Source organism: Lactuca sativa, chromosome 4 (assembly GCF_002870075.4).
Source record: "Lactuca sativa cultivar Salinas chromosome 4, Lsat_Salinas_v11, whole genome shotgun sequence".
NCBI lineage: Eukaryota > Viridiplantae > Streptophyta > Magnoliopsida > Asterales > Asteraceae > Lactuca > Lactuca sativa.
In genome coordinates, this window is record NC_056626.2 from 21,879,465 (window position 1) to 21,896,347 (window position 16,883).

General features: G+C 31.5%; 1 protein-coding gene across 1 annotated transcript; it reads right to left on the reverse strand.

Moving 5' to 3' along the window:
• Positions 1–5,793: 5,793 nt before the first annotated feature.
• On the reverse strand, positions 5,794–6,559 carry LOC128133390 (uncharacterized). The gene is made up of 2 exons (XM_052770791.1): positions 6,472–6,559; positions 5,794–6,392 (listed from the first exon to the last, which is right to left on the reverse strand). Exons 1-2 carry the CDS (start codon positions 6,557–6,559, stop codon positions 5,794–5,796), a joined length of 687 nt encoding a protein of 228 aa, XP_052626751.1.
• Positions 6,560–16,883: the final 10,324 nt, after the last annotated feature.

Consider the following 16,883-nt stretch of genomic DNA (forward strand, 5'->3'; position numbering starts at 1 on the left):
CCTTCTTTTAGACTAACTATACTTTCTTTATAAATCGGGAAAATGACTTATGTGGGTAATTAATTATTGCATTTGTATTCATTTGATCAATTATTTATTTATTTATTTTTGTATCTGATTTACCATTAAACTTGTTGTAGGTGTTCACAGCAACTATTGAAAACGGCTATTGAAGGTTTCCGAAAATTTCTTATCTCTGGCGACTCTCCGGTCGTCTTCTCCGGTGAGCCTCCAGCAAAAATGAATTTTCCGACAGATCATTGGGTATCGGTTGGATGACTTACAGCAACAACAATCAGCAGGAGGTTGTGATGGTGGTTTACTGGCGGCAAAAGGGAGGTGGCAGGTGGGTTCCGGTGATGACAGGAGGAGGTGGCAGATGGCTTGCTGCCTCGTCCATTCTTCATTTTTCTGGCAGCAAATCGACAGGAGGGAAAGAAGGGAGAGTAGAGAAAGCTAAACAGCAGCACCGACGGTAGGTGCCGCTTGGACGACAGTTGAGAAAAGTCTGCCGGAAAAACTCATCTTTGCAGGAGGCTCGCTGGAGAAGACGATCAGAGAGTCGCCAAAGATAAGAAATTGTCAGAAACCTTCAACAGTCGGTTTCAATGGTTTTTGTGAACACCTACAAAAGTTCAATGATAAATGAGATACAAAAAAAAATGACCAAATGAATACAAATACAATAGTTAATTACCCTCATAAATCATTTTTCCTTATAAATTTTATAACTAAACCTCTTTAAAGACAAAATAGACGTATGTTGACAAAACCCAAAAATGAACATTACACTGGCGCCATTTAATTCGACGACAATTGTATATAATGACAATTTCATAAAGATATATTATATTTTAATATTTTATCTGAAAAACTATTATTTAATTTTATATTTCATAAAAAAAGTCATCAGTGTTTATAAAAAAATTAAGAAAAATCATTAAAAGTTTTCACAAAAGTAAGTTTAACATACACAATCGGTTTGTATGTTTTGTAGTTTATAATTTTATATGGACAAAAATATTGAGATGATATTTATATAATTATGTTGTCTTTGTTTTGTGTTGTCTATTTTCTTGTAATAAAGATGATTGTATTATATATATATATATATATATATATATATATATATATATATATATATATATATATATATATATATATATATATATATATATTTGATATATGTCATTTTATGGTTAATTTTATTTAAATACTATTTTATAACCCATGGAAACTACGGTTACAAAATAAAATGAATTTTAATATTTAAAAATCATAATTACTAATCAATTATTTTTAAAAAATTATTAAGTAACAAAGTTACATGATTGATGAAGATAACCAAAACAACATAGGTTGGAAGAAAACATTGAAAATTGTTTGATAGTGAAAGAAAGTATCGAGTAGATCTTTAGATTCTAGTGAATATTTATTCAATTTTTGAAATTTAAAAACAATGAAAATTGTTTGATAGTGAAAACATTGAAAACGTTTTAGTATAAGTGGATTATTATATTTATTTTTGTTGATTTACCGTCCAAATTAAGTGGATAATCTAACCCAATAAATGAAAATAATTTTTGTCACATGTCATGTTTTCCATGCATTGTCACATGTAATTTTCTTAGATAGTAATTGTGAGACCCATGTATTACATTAGTTTTTTTTTTAAAAAGTTAAATATAAAGGTCAAAAAATTGAAAATTTTGAATTTATAAGAAAATAAAAAAATAATGATTTATCATAATAATTTTTTTTATCTTCTAAATTTAAACAAATGATTTAAATAAATAAAATAAAAGCTTTAATTTTGAGAATTTTGAAATTAAAAAGTAAGTTTATTAGTGAAATTAATATCCATTTATTACTATATTTATTGCAATTATTACGTTAAAATATTATGTAGAATTTAATAAAATAAAAAAACTCATAAAATGACACGTGGAAAAAAAATTAATTCAAAATAACCATAAAATGACATTTGACAAATTAAATGAGAGTATGACAAGTGACAAAAAAAAACTTTCATTTATTGGAGAGGATTATGGATTAGGTGTGAGACCCGTATATTATACGTGTTTGATAAAATAAAAAATTAAATATGAAAGTTTAAACAGAAATTTATTTAAATTTGAAATTTAAAATTTAACTTTTAAATTTAAAAGGAAACATATTAAATACTATAGAGTACTAATATTATAATTAATTGGTTATTTTCAATTAAGACGATTATTAATTGAGGTGTAAATATGATGTGTTAATTAAGAAAAAATAAAAAAAAATGAGAAAATGACAAATGGAAAAACGTTTATTAAAAAATACAAAAAATGATATGTGTCCAAGTTAATGAAAGAGTGACATGTGGCAACTTTATTTTCATTTATTAGTTAGGATTCTTATTTTCCATATGTCATTTTATGCTTTTTTCACTTTTCTAAAATTAAAAATTCTAAAATTGAATATATAGTTTATATATGTAAGGTATTTAATTATATTAAATTCTCCAAATAATTGCTATACAAACCTTAATTTCGTTCTTTTTTAATTCCCCGGTAATATGCATATGTTAGCATTAACAATTCCAAAATCTCTCTAAATATCAATTTCAAATTTCAAATTTTAAATTTCTCATTCTAATTATATTAAATTAAGAATTGATTATCCATTTTAAATTTCAAATTTTAAAATTTTTCACTCTAATTATATTAAATTAATAACATTAGATTAAAAAATAAAATAAAATCAATACATATTATAAGGTGATATAACTTAACGTATTTATTTAAACCAATGATTATAATTTATATAACTAAAAAAATCTCTTAAGTAATAATTTATTTAAATAACTGATTAATAATTTTGATTTTTTAATATGAAAGTTTAATTAATTTTATAACTGTAGTTCTCACGAGTTATAAACTAGTTATATAATATTGAAGGAAATGATTTCACAAGATCCTTATACAAATTTCAATATTTCTAGTATTGTAAAAAATACGTATGTTGATAATTTTTTATATTAATTTTTTATAACCTGTGTAATACTTGGGTCTTACACCTGGTTCTTATAAAAATAGAATTAATCATGTTACTATGTATATATATTTCAATTCAACTAAAGGAATTAAATAAACTTTTATAAGTTTCTTTTTTTCTTTTTTCTTTTTATTTTTTAAGAATGATGTCCATTCGTGTTAAAAGAAATAAACATAGGTATGATTATTCTATATTTTATTGATGTGGTTAAACATTTAAAGAAGAGGTTTTGTTAATTTGTTTAAAGCTTCATATTAAGGAAAGTGGTTCAAACATCCATATTCCTTCATGTTTCATATTATTTGTAGGAAGAATTATATATATATATATATATATATATATATATATATATATATATATATATATATATATATATATATATATATATATATAAAATAAACAACTAAATATCATATTTGTCCGACCTAAACTCTAAATGTCATATTTGTCTTTCTTAACTTTTTAAAATATTTAACTTGTCAAAAACTATTTTTTTAATAATTTTTGTTACTTAATAATATTTTTTTATAATTTTAAATCATTATAATTGTAAAAAAAGGTAAATTAACAATAATGCCATTACCTTCTAAATGACAGGTTGTATTGGTAATTAATTAACAAAATCTTATTTTAGTTGTGACCCTCTTCCTTCCGATCAAAACTATGACAAGATTGACATTGAGAACTTCATTAAGGAAAAGTAAGAAGAAAATAGATGGGTTGTTAAAGATAAAATACCCAATTCGTCCTAAGAGGTTTCAAGAAAACAAATCCCCTACATAATTTTAGAAACCTTCTGAAAAATGTACCCCACCAAATGAAAAGAAATCTCAGACACGGTTCACAAATAGAGATGGCAACAGGGGCGGGGAACACATGGGACCCCAATCCCCATCCCCGAATCCTCATTCCAATCCCCATCCTCATCCCCATCCCCATCGGGGAATATAAATAAACCTCATCCCCACCCCCAACGGGGACTGGGGATCCCCAACGGGGAAACGTGGATTTTTTTTTTTCTCTTTTAACATGCAAACTTTTACGTAAGAAAAAACTATATATTTCAATTTTACCAGCATAAGTTTAAAGATTTTATAAAATATATAAGTACCCATAAATTGCAGAAAAAATATAAATAAATTTTCTACCAAATTTAAATACATACATCAAAAATCAAGTAAAAAAAATTATCAGATTGATATTTAAGGTAAAATAGATCAACCAAAGAGAAAAAAAAAATATATACACGAATTTAAATTAGATAAAAGAAAAAGCAAAAAGTATAATTTCAACCAAATAATTACTAATGAGTTAGGTTACTTAGCTCAAATTTTATGTATTATAAACTATACTATAAATAGACAAAACTGCAAATTTGGTCCTTGTGGTTTGGCAAAACCTTTGGATGGGGTCCAAAAAGTTTCCAGCTTGCACCAAAGGTCCAAAATCAAGGTTTTCATGGGTTTTTAGTTCATTCCGTCATTGACCGTTTGTTTGGGGCCGTTAGTGCCTTCACGTGCCCTCTATGTGAGGGCATTTTGGTCATTTTACGTACTTATTTTAAATAATATCATATTTTTCCTTTATATACATACTCATACGCAATCCTCTTCTTCTTCTTCATTTTTATTTACAGAGAAGCAACAAAAAGGACTTCTTCTTCGTCTTTCAAAGGATTCTTCTTCTTCGTGTCTCGTCTACTTCTACTGCTACGAGATTCAAAAATGGTGCTCTGCTTTTGTGGGAACGTTGCTGTTGTGCGAACCTCATGGACTTCACGAAACCCTGGTCGTCGTTTCTATGCATGCCCTAAAATGGTAAGCAAACTCATATTAGGTTATGATATTTCGGTAGTTATGCAATAACTCTTCTACTTTAATGTATTCTTATAGGGATCCAGATGTGGATTTTTGGGGTGGTTCGATCCCCCTATGTGTCAAAGATCAACTGTTATCATACCAGGACTGTTGAGAACAATGAATAGGTATGAGGTTGAAGTGGGCCAGCTGAAGATGTGTTTGCTTGTCTCGTGGGTTTTGTTTCTGTTGTTTGTGTTGTTTTGGAAATAGGAATTAGAGGTTAGGACTTTTTTGTTGGTAGTAACCACTTAAAAATGTGGTCTTTTGGTGCTAGAAGGTTTAATTGTGGTTTATATATGTTTTTGTTGGTAGTAACCACTTAAAAGTGTTATCTTTTGGATCATTGTATATGTAATGCTTTTATGACAATGGGAAGTGTAATGGTTTTATCCTTTTATGAATATGAAATTATAAAGGTTTGATCTTGACATGATATGCAAGTGTAATGGTTTTTCTCTACGTTTGAATATGCAATTGTAATGGTTTTATATGCATACATTAAGTACATTGCCATAACATCTTCATGCTTTGATAGTACAACATAAACAAATAACAAACAACATTACCAAAAGGGGACCATAACAGATAAATGCCAAAACACAATCATTACCAACAAAGGGCATTAAAGTACATTATCATAAGGGCATCAAAGTACATTATCAAAATGGATCAAAAAAAAAAGGCAACAAAGTAGCAACTAAAGTGCATTAACAAGTCTTCACAAACATAAAAAGTACTTAAACATCAATTCCCATCTTTGGCCTTGCAGGTCCTGGCATTGTGACCCTTTTGCTTACACTTACTACATGTCACAGTCAAAAACTTCCTGCTCAGTGATTGAGTTTCATTATCATTTTGACTTTGACTGTTTGCTTGCCTCTTACATTGCTGGATTTCAATCCTTTCCTCTGCTGTAATCCTTCTTTTCTTTTTTTGGCCTGCCTATAGCTTTGTTGTGTGGTGGAGGCACAAGAGTTGTTGGGCAGTCACTCTTAGGCCACATGGCTCTACCTTTGATAGGCTCCACCTTGAAGGAGTACATCTTTTTCCATGTATCAAGCCAATACACCTTATGCACATAGGTGTATAGTTCTCCCACCTTTTCATTATTGTCTGCCATTTCATTTAGGCTTGCAATTGCATGTTTGCAAGGAATTCCAGTAAGCTCCCACTTTCTACAACTACACTCCCTTTTCTCCATGTCCACCACATGTTGATCATTCCATGGACCTTTAACCTGATACTTTTGTCCCCCATTCCATCGTGCATGATACTTACTAGCTAGTGTTGTGTTTGATTCCAAAATCCTAGTACCAGTTGGAGTTAATGGACCTTGACACTTGTTTAACACCTTCATCACATTGCATACTCTCTTCATAAGGTACTCTCTGATGAACTCCAAACAACTGATAATGGGTTTGTCTCTCCCTTTAACAAGTTTGGTATTGAACACTTCACAAAGGTTATTCAATAACATGTCTGAAATTGCCCTTCCTAATAGTTCATTAACAAAACAACAGTTAGTGTATATCTATACTACAATAAAAAATAAGACAACAAATTGAGAAAATACCTGAAAAATGACTTCTAGCCCAATGATGTGGATGGATTTTCAAGAGCCACTGATATGCTTCTATGTCATAATTCCTTAGCTCTACCATTACAACTTCAAACTCTGGTATGGTGGTGGCTGTAGCACACCTCCAAAAATACTCCTTGTATTTTGTAGTCTTAAATCTGATCCTCATGTTCTGGTATATGTGTCTAATACAGAACCTGTGTTCTGCATTAGGGAACAATTGTTCTATGGCTGGTAGAAGACCCTATTGTCACCAAAACAAAATAAGAAATTAGTCTGTAATGCAACTAGTATGCAATATTAAATGTAACTATAGTACCTTCTGTCTATCACTGATAAAGGTGAAGTTGGAATTTGAATACAAGTGAAGATCTTCTGCAAGACACTGAAGAAACCATTTCCAACTTGAAGTGTTTTCACTTTCAACAACAGCATATGCCAATGGGTAGGTTCCATTGTTGGAATCAACACCAACTGCACTTAGTATTTGACCTGGGAAAGGTCCCTTCATGAAGGCTCCATCTAAGCCTAAAAATTCTCTCAAACCTGCCTTAAAACCTTTCTTCAAAGGACCTAAACACACGTATATCCTTCTGAATTGCCTGGTTGGGGATGAAACCACAGGTTCTGAAACCACATCAATCTTTACAGTTGTACCTTCATTTGTCTTTTGTAGCTCTAGTACATAGTCTCTCAAAGCTGCATATTGCTTTACGTAATCCCCTGCAACATTTTTGGTGGCTAATGCTTTTGCCCTAAATGCTTTCTCTTCTGAAATACTAACTCCATAAGTTGATTGGAGTTGCTCTTGTAGGGCACGAACAGGCAGTCCAGGATTAGCTTCAATCTGATCCATAATACGTTTGGAAAGAAATGTTGCTGTGCAAGATCTGATTTTTTGTGTTTGGAGGCAGATGTGTTTCTGATTATAGGTCTTAATAAACCAATAGTCCTGTTCACTTGACCTAGATGCATGAAGTTTCCATGTGCATTTAACTTTATCTGAGTTTACATCTTTACCCTTTACCTTTTTCCCAGAGGTAGGTCCACCTACCCCACTTGCATTTAAAACTACAGTTCCATCACAAACAGCTGTCAATCTACTCTTGTCGTTTTTTGTGAATGAGATATTCCTCCTTGTCTCTAAAGCATGCAGGTCAATTTTGTCTTTCAATTCTTTCTTGGCTTTATATTTCTGCCCAATATGAAAAGCTACCTTGTGCACCTCACCAGCAGAACATAAGGTTTGTTTCCCCAGCTCTTTGATCATTTCTCTTCTTTTCCTGTTGTCCCCTGAGTCCTCACTTAATGAATCCCACTCGTCATTGTCAATTACCTCCAAATCATCTTCTTCATCACTATCTTCATTTCTTTGACCACCCATTCTTTGACATCCATTGAACTCTGCTTCTGTATCAATATTTAGATTGAAATCCTCCATGTCAACGTCAACATCTTCAATTATGTTGTCCTCATCAATCATAAAGTCACTATCTTCATCTTCACTGTTTTGATTCTCAAAATCAATGTCATCAGGCTCCTCTTGTCTCCACTCATCATTGAAAGGAATGTTATCTTGGCCTTCAAACCCATTAAATGGGATGCTATCTTGGTCTTCAAAAGGTTGAAAGTTTGTCATTAACTCATCATCTATGTTGATGTTAGTTGAAAATTCATTGACTCCTTGAGGATCATTATCCATGACAACTCTATACCCCTCATCTGCAAATCCTTCTACACCCTCACCATTGGATTTGTTCACATCAAGTTCTTCATTCACATCAATCTCTTTGTTTAACTCTTTTTCTGCATCAACTACAACAAATTCATCTACAAATCCTTCTACACCCTTACCCTTATCAACTTCACCACTTGCCATTGTTTTTTCAGCACCTTCCCAATCCAAGTTAAGCTTTGTACTACAAGACGATGCCCCTTTACTATGTTTCCAACCTTTAGACCTACTAAATTCAGGTGTTGCTGATTTGTATAAGGTTAATGCTAACCCTAAATCACCCTCACCAACATCAATTTGGATTGGAGTTACCACTTCATGAGCAGCTACAGGTGATGAGGGTCTAATGGAATCCTGCTTCTCCATGTCTTCTATTATAACCCTTATTGGACCAGTTGGGGACATAAAATATGTAAGCAAGTTCGTTTGACCATGCTTTGTGTACACTTTAATCATTTTGTTATTATGGGTAACATACCGTGAGAGATTACGCACATCATCATCGTTACCTAATGCTCGGAGTCCAAAGTCAAATCCTTCATTAGGCAAACGGAAATGGTAATACATGATTTCAGTACCATCATACCCTAATTCTCTCATCATCAAGTCTAGTTCATGAACAGAAAATTCATCAATGTCGACAACATCAAAGTACCTTACTTGGCCATTAATATACCTGATATTTGGAAACTTTGTGAAACTCCCTCCGTGATGAAGTTCAATAGAGAATATGTTGGGGTAACCAACTTCAAAACAGAAAGAGACGATTGTTAGTTACAGTTTTTCAAATTTTGAAGCTTGATCATAAAATACAGAGTTTTTCTAAGTTTGAATCTTACCATAAACTTCTTGAACGTTGACAATCTCTCCAACATTTCTAAGTCCCCACATTTTCAAAAGCAGGAACACAATCCAATTTTCAGACGATCGTTAGGGTTTTTGCGTTTGAATCAAGAGGTATGAGTAGAAGACGAAGGAGTGAGTACAGTCTGCAATCTAATTAATTGAAGTGGCGGCAACGGAGGCTAGGACCTAAAATGACCAAAATGCCCTCACATGGAGGGCACGTGAAGGCACTAACGGCCCCAAACAAACGGTCAATGACGGAATGGACTAAAAACCCATGAAAACCTTGATTTTGGACCTTTGGTGCAAGCTGGAAACTTTTTGGACCCCATCCAAAGGTTTTGCCAAACCACAAGGACCATATGTTATGTATTATTTTTAGACAAAATTGCAAAAATGGTCCCTGTGGTATGCCAAATTGTGGGGTTTTAGTCCAAACCTTAAGTTTTTTGGATTCATGGTCCTTTTGGAGTGGTTTGTATGTGAAAATAGTCCTTCCAAAAACTGAAATGACTATAATACCCTTGGGGAATTTATTTTTCATTTTTCCTTATTTTTTTATAAATTTAATATTTATTTTAGCAATTAAAAAATAATAAAGGACCCACCCCAAGGGTATTATAGTCATTTCAATTTTCGGAGCGACTATTTTCACATACAAACCACTCCAAAAGGACCATGAATCCAAAAAACTTGAGGTTTGGACTAAAACCCCAAAATTTTGCATACCACAAGGACCATTTTTGCAATTTTGTCTTATTTTTATATATTAATATATGTCGGGGACGGGTCCAGGGTCGGGGATTAAGGGTATCCCCATCCCCATCCCCATCCCCATTTTTTTTATTCGGGTATTCTCCATCCCCAGTCAACCTGGGGATTCCCCAGTCAAAACGGGTGCGGGTTTCGGGTTCCCATTGGGTATGGGGATTTTTGCCATCCCTATTCACAAAGACCAACACACCCGCTACAAAAATTAGTCTCCCCGTGCCTCCAAAAGCATTTGAACCCATATGTTAAATTTCTTATTACTTGTTTAAAAGGATTTTTTTGTGTAATAATGGTAATATGTTTTTAACTTTTTATGATACCGACTTATAAACAGATAGTTGAAAACGCTTGTTTGATTTGGGAAAGATATTGTGGTAAACAAAGATCATCCAGATGAAATGTTATATACGAGAGCTGGATAATTGTGGGCATGCTTGGTCTTGAACAAAATCTTAAGGCATCGTGCTTTTAATAAATAAATTACATGATTAGGTAAATTTTCATGAGGGTTGTTGTTGTTTTTGTTAGCCTTCATGATCGACACTAATTCAACCACCTAAGCATCCATCCGTGAGCATAAAAAATTCTGCTTGTGAAGAGGACCAAAGCAAATAAAACCTCAAGTGATAGATTCATGTATTTAGATAGAAGGATATTATGGTCTATTTACTTATTTTCTTTAGTTTTAATGATTTTAATATGTTAATTGGATTATTAAATAATAAAATTTGTTAAAAAATATATATGGCCAAATTTGATATTTTAAAACATTAAGAATGACAAATATGATATTTAAAGTTTAGATCGAGAAAATATGATATTTAGCTGTTTAATAAGGATATGATGATAAAAACCAAAATTACTATATGAAATACGAAGTAAGAAGCCACTTACACACATTGTTGCAAGAGGAAGAGTAAAAGAAGGATACTATAAGATTATTAATTAAAAAATGATTATAGGCAATAAGTTAGTGTTTGATTTGCAAAATCTGATCCACACAACAACAACACACAATGATGAAATAGGAAAAGTAAATGAAGGATATAAAAATAGTTAATGTTTGGTTTGTTTGATTCATGATTCATGATTCTATGGAATGACTTCTAGTAAAAATTAAAATATAAAATTTTTGACAAAAATAATAATATAACTTCACCATCTCAAGGATTTGTCACAATGTAATTTTGATCCACAAAGAGTTTGATGAGAAACAAATTGCAGGTACCATAAAAGTAGCAGAAAATATTGAGATCAATGAAAATAAAAAAAATGTCACGTCGACAAGTTCTTACCTTCAATCCAAAAGGTTTTTCTGAACAATTGTTGTAAGTTCTTACCTTTAGTTTAGAAGGTTTTATGGACAACTACTTCCATAGTAAATCCAAAACACATCCGATGAGCCATCATTTTTTATGGTCATTCTAAAATTATATAAAAAAAGTTAGTATCATATCAACAAAATAAGATGTGTTGATGGGATCACAAGAACAAATAAATTGAGGTAAACCAACTGGATGATGTAATATTCAGACTCAACAAACTCTTTCTTTTCCTTTTCCATTTAGTGTGTGTTCAAAGTAAAAATAACATTTAGTGAAATAATAAACATAAATATGTATTGTGTGAGTTTTTAACACTTTATTTAAGCATATTACAAACACACCTGTAGAACACATTCTACATGTATGAACCAGATTATCCTATTGTCCAAGCTTATTGTACTCAATGGCTTCCTCATGTAGAAGCTTGGATATTATAAAAGCCTAAATCTCATAATTGATTTGATAGTTAAAGCATAATGAAGGGATACTTAACGCCAAAATATTGCACAATCATCAAGTGGCTCACCACTTTTCATCCAATAGACATGATAGACAGGAAAAGTGAAAAATTTTAAAAAAAGTTAAATTACAAGAAATTCCTTAATCTATTGCATAGACTCACAAATGTAAATAAAAGAGATAAGAAAATAAAAGATTTCATGATACTTAAAAAGTTAACATTAAGAAAATAAGTTATGTCTTAACTTCTATAAGAACTGAAATTAGACCTTACCTCGATCTCCTCTTTCCAAAACACCTCTATTGCACAAATTGCAGAAACCTATCAAAATTGTACCTTATGCTTGATTTCAAAATAAAAAAAAGAAGACAAACTCTTAAAGCTTAAATAGGCAACATACAAGAAATAGAAAATGAATAACATTGATAAAGATGTGGATTGTTACCATTACAAACCGAATTGAAAAGGGAGGCAACATCGGCCTAAACAATGTGCTCGTCAGACTATAAAGAGGAAGAGAAGAGAAAAACAGAGAGAGGCACACCGATTAAAAGAATAAGAACAAAATTACAAAACGCTTACTTTGATCGTAACATATAACCCTAATCTTGTAGCTTCAATTTGAACACACAAATAGCCACTGATTCGCCATCTTGTAGTAAACCGATTATGATGACTTGTGCAGAATAGTAAAGATTAAGTGAATCAATCAATCATGAAGAACACAAAGAGTAAATAAAATTTATTTAAGCTCTCATTAGATCTAGTAAACTATTATAAAACGGGGTTTGCAATAATTCTCTCACTAGTCTAATCTCTCCAAAATGGGTCTTACTTAAAATGGGAACTACTCACTTCCTATTTATAGGAAATGGTAAACCCGTTACACATCATAAGAGAGTAAGTCGCATCCAAGGAGAACTTTGCACCCTAACATTCTCCCCCTCAAAGTTAGGATTGGATGTCCTGACTTCAATTTCCAAACGAGCTCCAAACAATCAAGACCCAACTCTCCCTCGAAGTAACACCGGTCTTCAAATTCGCTTTGAAAAGGAATATCTAAGAAGCGATGAATACCCATTTCTACATTCTCCCCATTTTTATAATCAACAAATTATTATAAAATCCACAAAGGATGAGAAGTGCTTGAGGAATAAACTTGACGAAACTCCCCTCGATGTGTGACAAAAATGCAACCGCGAAAATCTTGCACCAAAAACAATCACGAAAAGCCGAGAAAATTTTCCAAATTTTGTGAAAATTTTGACTTTTGGGTTAGAGTTACAAGAATTTCAAAAACTAGGTAAAAATTGTCAATTTTGCAAATTTTGCAGGGACCCGTTGCGACAAATCAGCTTCAAATGCGAAACTGGACATAAAGTGACAATTCGCATCAACTGCAGGGACCCCACTTCACAGGTTTATTCCCCCAAGTTGAAATTGGGTAGAAACTGCCAAAATACTGAAACTGTAGGGACTCAAATTGAAAAGTTCAAGTGTTCTTTCCCAATTGTTATTCAGACGCAAATGAACACAACAACGTCAACAGTTGAATTTGATTTCGACTCCAAACAACCATCAAAAACAATTTCGACTTCAACTCGATTCGACTCCTCATCCAAAACACATTTCCAATTGAATTTGACTCGGACTCAACAACTATCACCATCGAAATCGATTTCAATGCCAATCAAAATCGTTCGACTCCAATCAATCCGAAAATTCAAACTTGAATTTTAACTCTCTACTCGAAACAATTCAACACCATTGAACTTAAATTCGACTCGAAATAACACCAAGTTTCCAGGACTTGAACACGCATAATATCAACAATCATCAGTCAAAATTGAATCCAAAAAAATACTAGGTACCAGTCGAAATCAACTTCAACCATCTTGAAATCAATTTCGATCGAAATGACCCAAGCAGAACACGTTCGATAACTAACCTAAAAATTGATTTTGACCTAGTTCAATTTCAATTCCAAGCAATCTCACTCTTAGTCTCACTTTCGATTTACAATCTATCTTCCCAATAACGATATCGTCATCTATCACAATTGATTCCAATCTTCGTCTCATCATCGCTACTAAAGCCTTCAATGTCTAAACTGAATCCTATACCATTTGTTCAATATCGATATCTGACATAAATCTTACCTCAAACCTTTATTATCAACCGCGAATCCTTCGAAAACAACTATCGACATCTAACTTGCAACCATCAGATTCGAATATCACATTTCTGATATTCAGTCATCAATCTTCACTATTCGTCTTCTCAAAAGATTACAGATGCCAAACTCGAATATCAAATTTGAAAATCATTTAAAATCAAATTCGAATCGATATCAAATTTCAATCTCTTGATTCGAATCGGAATCCTCTTATTAGATTGAAAATTTCATTCTGACTTTGCAATGAACTCAATCTTATTTGACTTTTGAAGCACAATGGATTTTGAGAAGTGAAATCTTCATATTCATTATAGTTACAAACATCAATAAACAACAATTTCTTCAACTCCATGTCCACTTCCATCTTATTCATTGCTTAAACTAATCGAGAAATGAAAGAACATGAATCGTACTTTTGAAACAATAACTATGCTAAGCTGGAAATTGTGATTGAGCTAAAAGAATAAGTGATGAACAATATTAGACTTAATCAATGAGTAGATGAACAGTGACAAATGAGAAGTTGGGGCTTGCATCAATGAACAGTGACCGAAAATCACTTTGGGCTTGAATTTTAGATTGATGAACAAGATTTGGTTTTAGGCTTGATCTAAAAAAATTATTGGATCATCAATGGGATTAAAACAATTTTGATCCAACGAGTCAAAAAGATCAAAAATCAAAAATGAAAAGTACGAATGGAAAATAAGATTGAATTCGGATTTTGAGAAAACCTAAATCATTCATCATCGAATCTTCAAGAACAAGGTATCAATCTCAACATGAATTTTTCGGAATTCATTTGAGAATTTGAGAAACCTTCTTGATAATTATTTTTCCATTTGAGAATTGTTTCGGTATCAATACCACCCACGACGCATGTTTCCATTCTTCTTATTTTTCAAAGATCTATCTTCATCTACATGACGATTTTGAGAATATTAACCAATTTTGGGTTTGGAATTCGAATTCATTGAAACATTTGATGATTGTTGCTTTGGAACCCAAATCATTTTCATTGATTTCAACTTCAAGACAACATTTGAAGAATTTTGTTTAGGAACCCAATTGTTCTTATTTTTTATCTTCATCTTCTTCTTCATCATCTTTTTGGATCTTGAAGTTTTGAATTCAAGAACAAAATCATTCTTGACAACTTCAACTTTGCAATTTTGAATCAAATCTTTTGGAGTTGATACACTTGAACATCTTGGATTGAAGACTTTCTATATGACATCATTTCTTCAAACGAATCACAAGAACTCAAGCAATCATCGGTTTGAACTCCAATTGAACAAAAAACTTTCACATCTTCATGAAAATCACATTGAATTCTCATTTCTTGAACTTCAACAAATTTAAGAGCATGAAGATCATTTGTGTCTCCAATTAGAGAAACATATTCCTTTTTGAATATTTCCCTTTCTTTTCCTTCTTTTTGATTTTCACACCAAGATAACATATTCATTGATAATTTCAATCAAACATATTACTAAGACGTTGAAATATCAAATTTTCATGATTATCTTTCTTGTCTCCATAAAAAATCAAAGTTTTCCATGTAATCAACTCGTCTTTCAATAATAGCCCATAAAATTGATTCTCATTGACTTTGTATTTGAAATCTTAATCATCACGATCCAAGAATCATAATGCAAATACACCATCTTTGATCAATTAACAACAAAGATAACAAGAACTTAAATATTTTTAGAGAGAAAAAGTGATTATGAATGAAATATATATAGAGAGAAAGTGAATATGAACCCAGTTCTAGAGAGAGAAAGCAAAATTAACAAGCATTCTAGAGAGGGAAAATCGAATTTTGAATCAAATCAAGGAATAAATTCGAGTTTTAGAACAAAAACTCTTTCAAAGATGAAGAACTTACAACCATTTGAGATTCACCAAATCAAAAATGTCATCATGGATCAATTCTTGAGAACTTCACGAACACCCACCCTGATACCAATTATAGTGACCCGATTATGATGACTTATGCGAAATAGTAAAGATCAAGTGAATCAATCAATCATGAAGAACACAAAGAGTAAATAAAATCTATTTAAGCTCTCATTAGATCTAGTAAACTATTATAAAATGGGTTTTGCAATAATTCTCTCACTAGTCTAATCTTTCCAAAATGGGTCTTACTTAAAATGGAAGTCATTCACTTCCTATTTATAGGAAAGGCTAAACTCATTACACATCACAAAAGGGTAAGCCACATCCAAGCAGAACTTTGCACTCTAACACATCTTCATATAATTTTTTTTACATTAATTGGAGAGAAAAAGGGTTTCTAATGAAAAAAAAAGAGAGAGAATGGAAAAGGAAAATAGGAATGTGGGTAACATTGTTGAGAATGGAAAACTATAACTCCACCCATCGATTTTAATTTGGATGTGATTATAATTCCTGATTTTTTGCTATAAAATTCAAATCTATTTGCTGATTTATTAGATATATCAGATCAAAAATTTGTTATTGAATGAGATTTAAAATTTGAGCGGAAAAAATTTATAGAAACTATAGAAACTTGTCACATGTCATATAGAGGCTATAGAAAGTTGCCATGTGTCATAAAAACTATTCTTTTATTATGATAGGTAGATTTTTCCACATGGTATTTTTTGGTTTTTTCTTTTCATTTTGTTAATTACACAATATTTATAGGTTAAATGAGACTTTCCTTTCTTGATGTAATAAATAGATTTCACTTTTAGAAATGCAATAATTAATTCATTTTTATTCAAAATTTAAAATTTTCATATTCAATTTCCAGCTTGATATAATTAATGTATTAATTTAATATCCACACATAGCTATTGACGAGACATACAACTTTCATTTAGACTCTGATGGCTAATTTTCACTTTATTTTTATTATTTATTTTTAGTAGGCTTAGTCTACTAAAATCCGTATATAATTCATAGTTTTTTTCAAACGATATCCGTTCTCGACTATCTTTATATTGACATATAGGTATTAACAAAATCTTCAACCTCCCTTTAGATTATTTCGGATAAAAATAGATCAATATAAAATTCGGTTTCTATGCAAATACAACTATGCTGAAACTTTGAAAAATC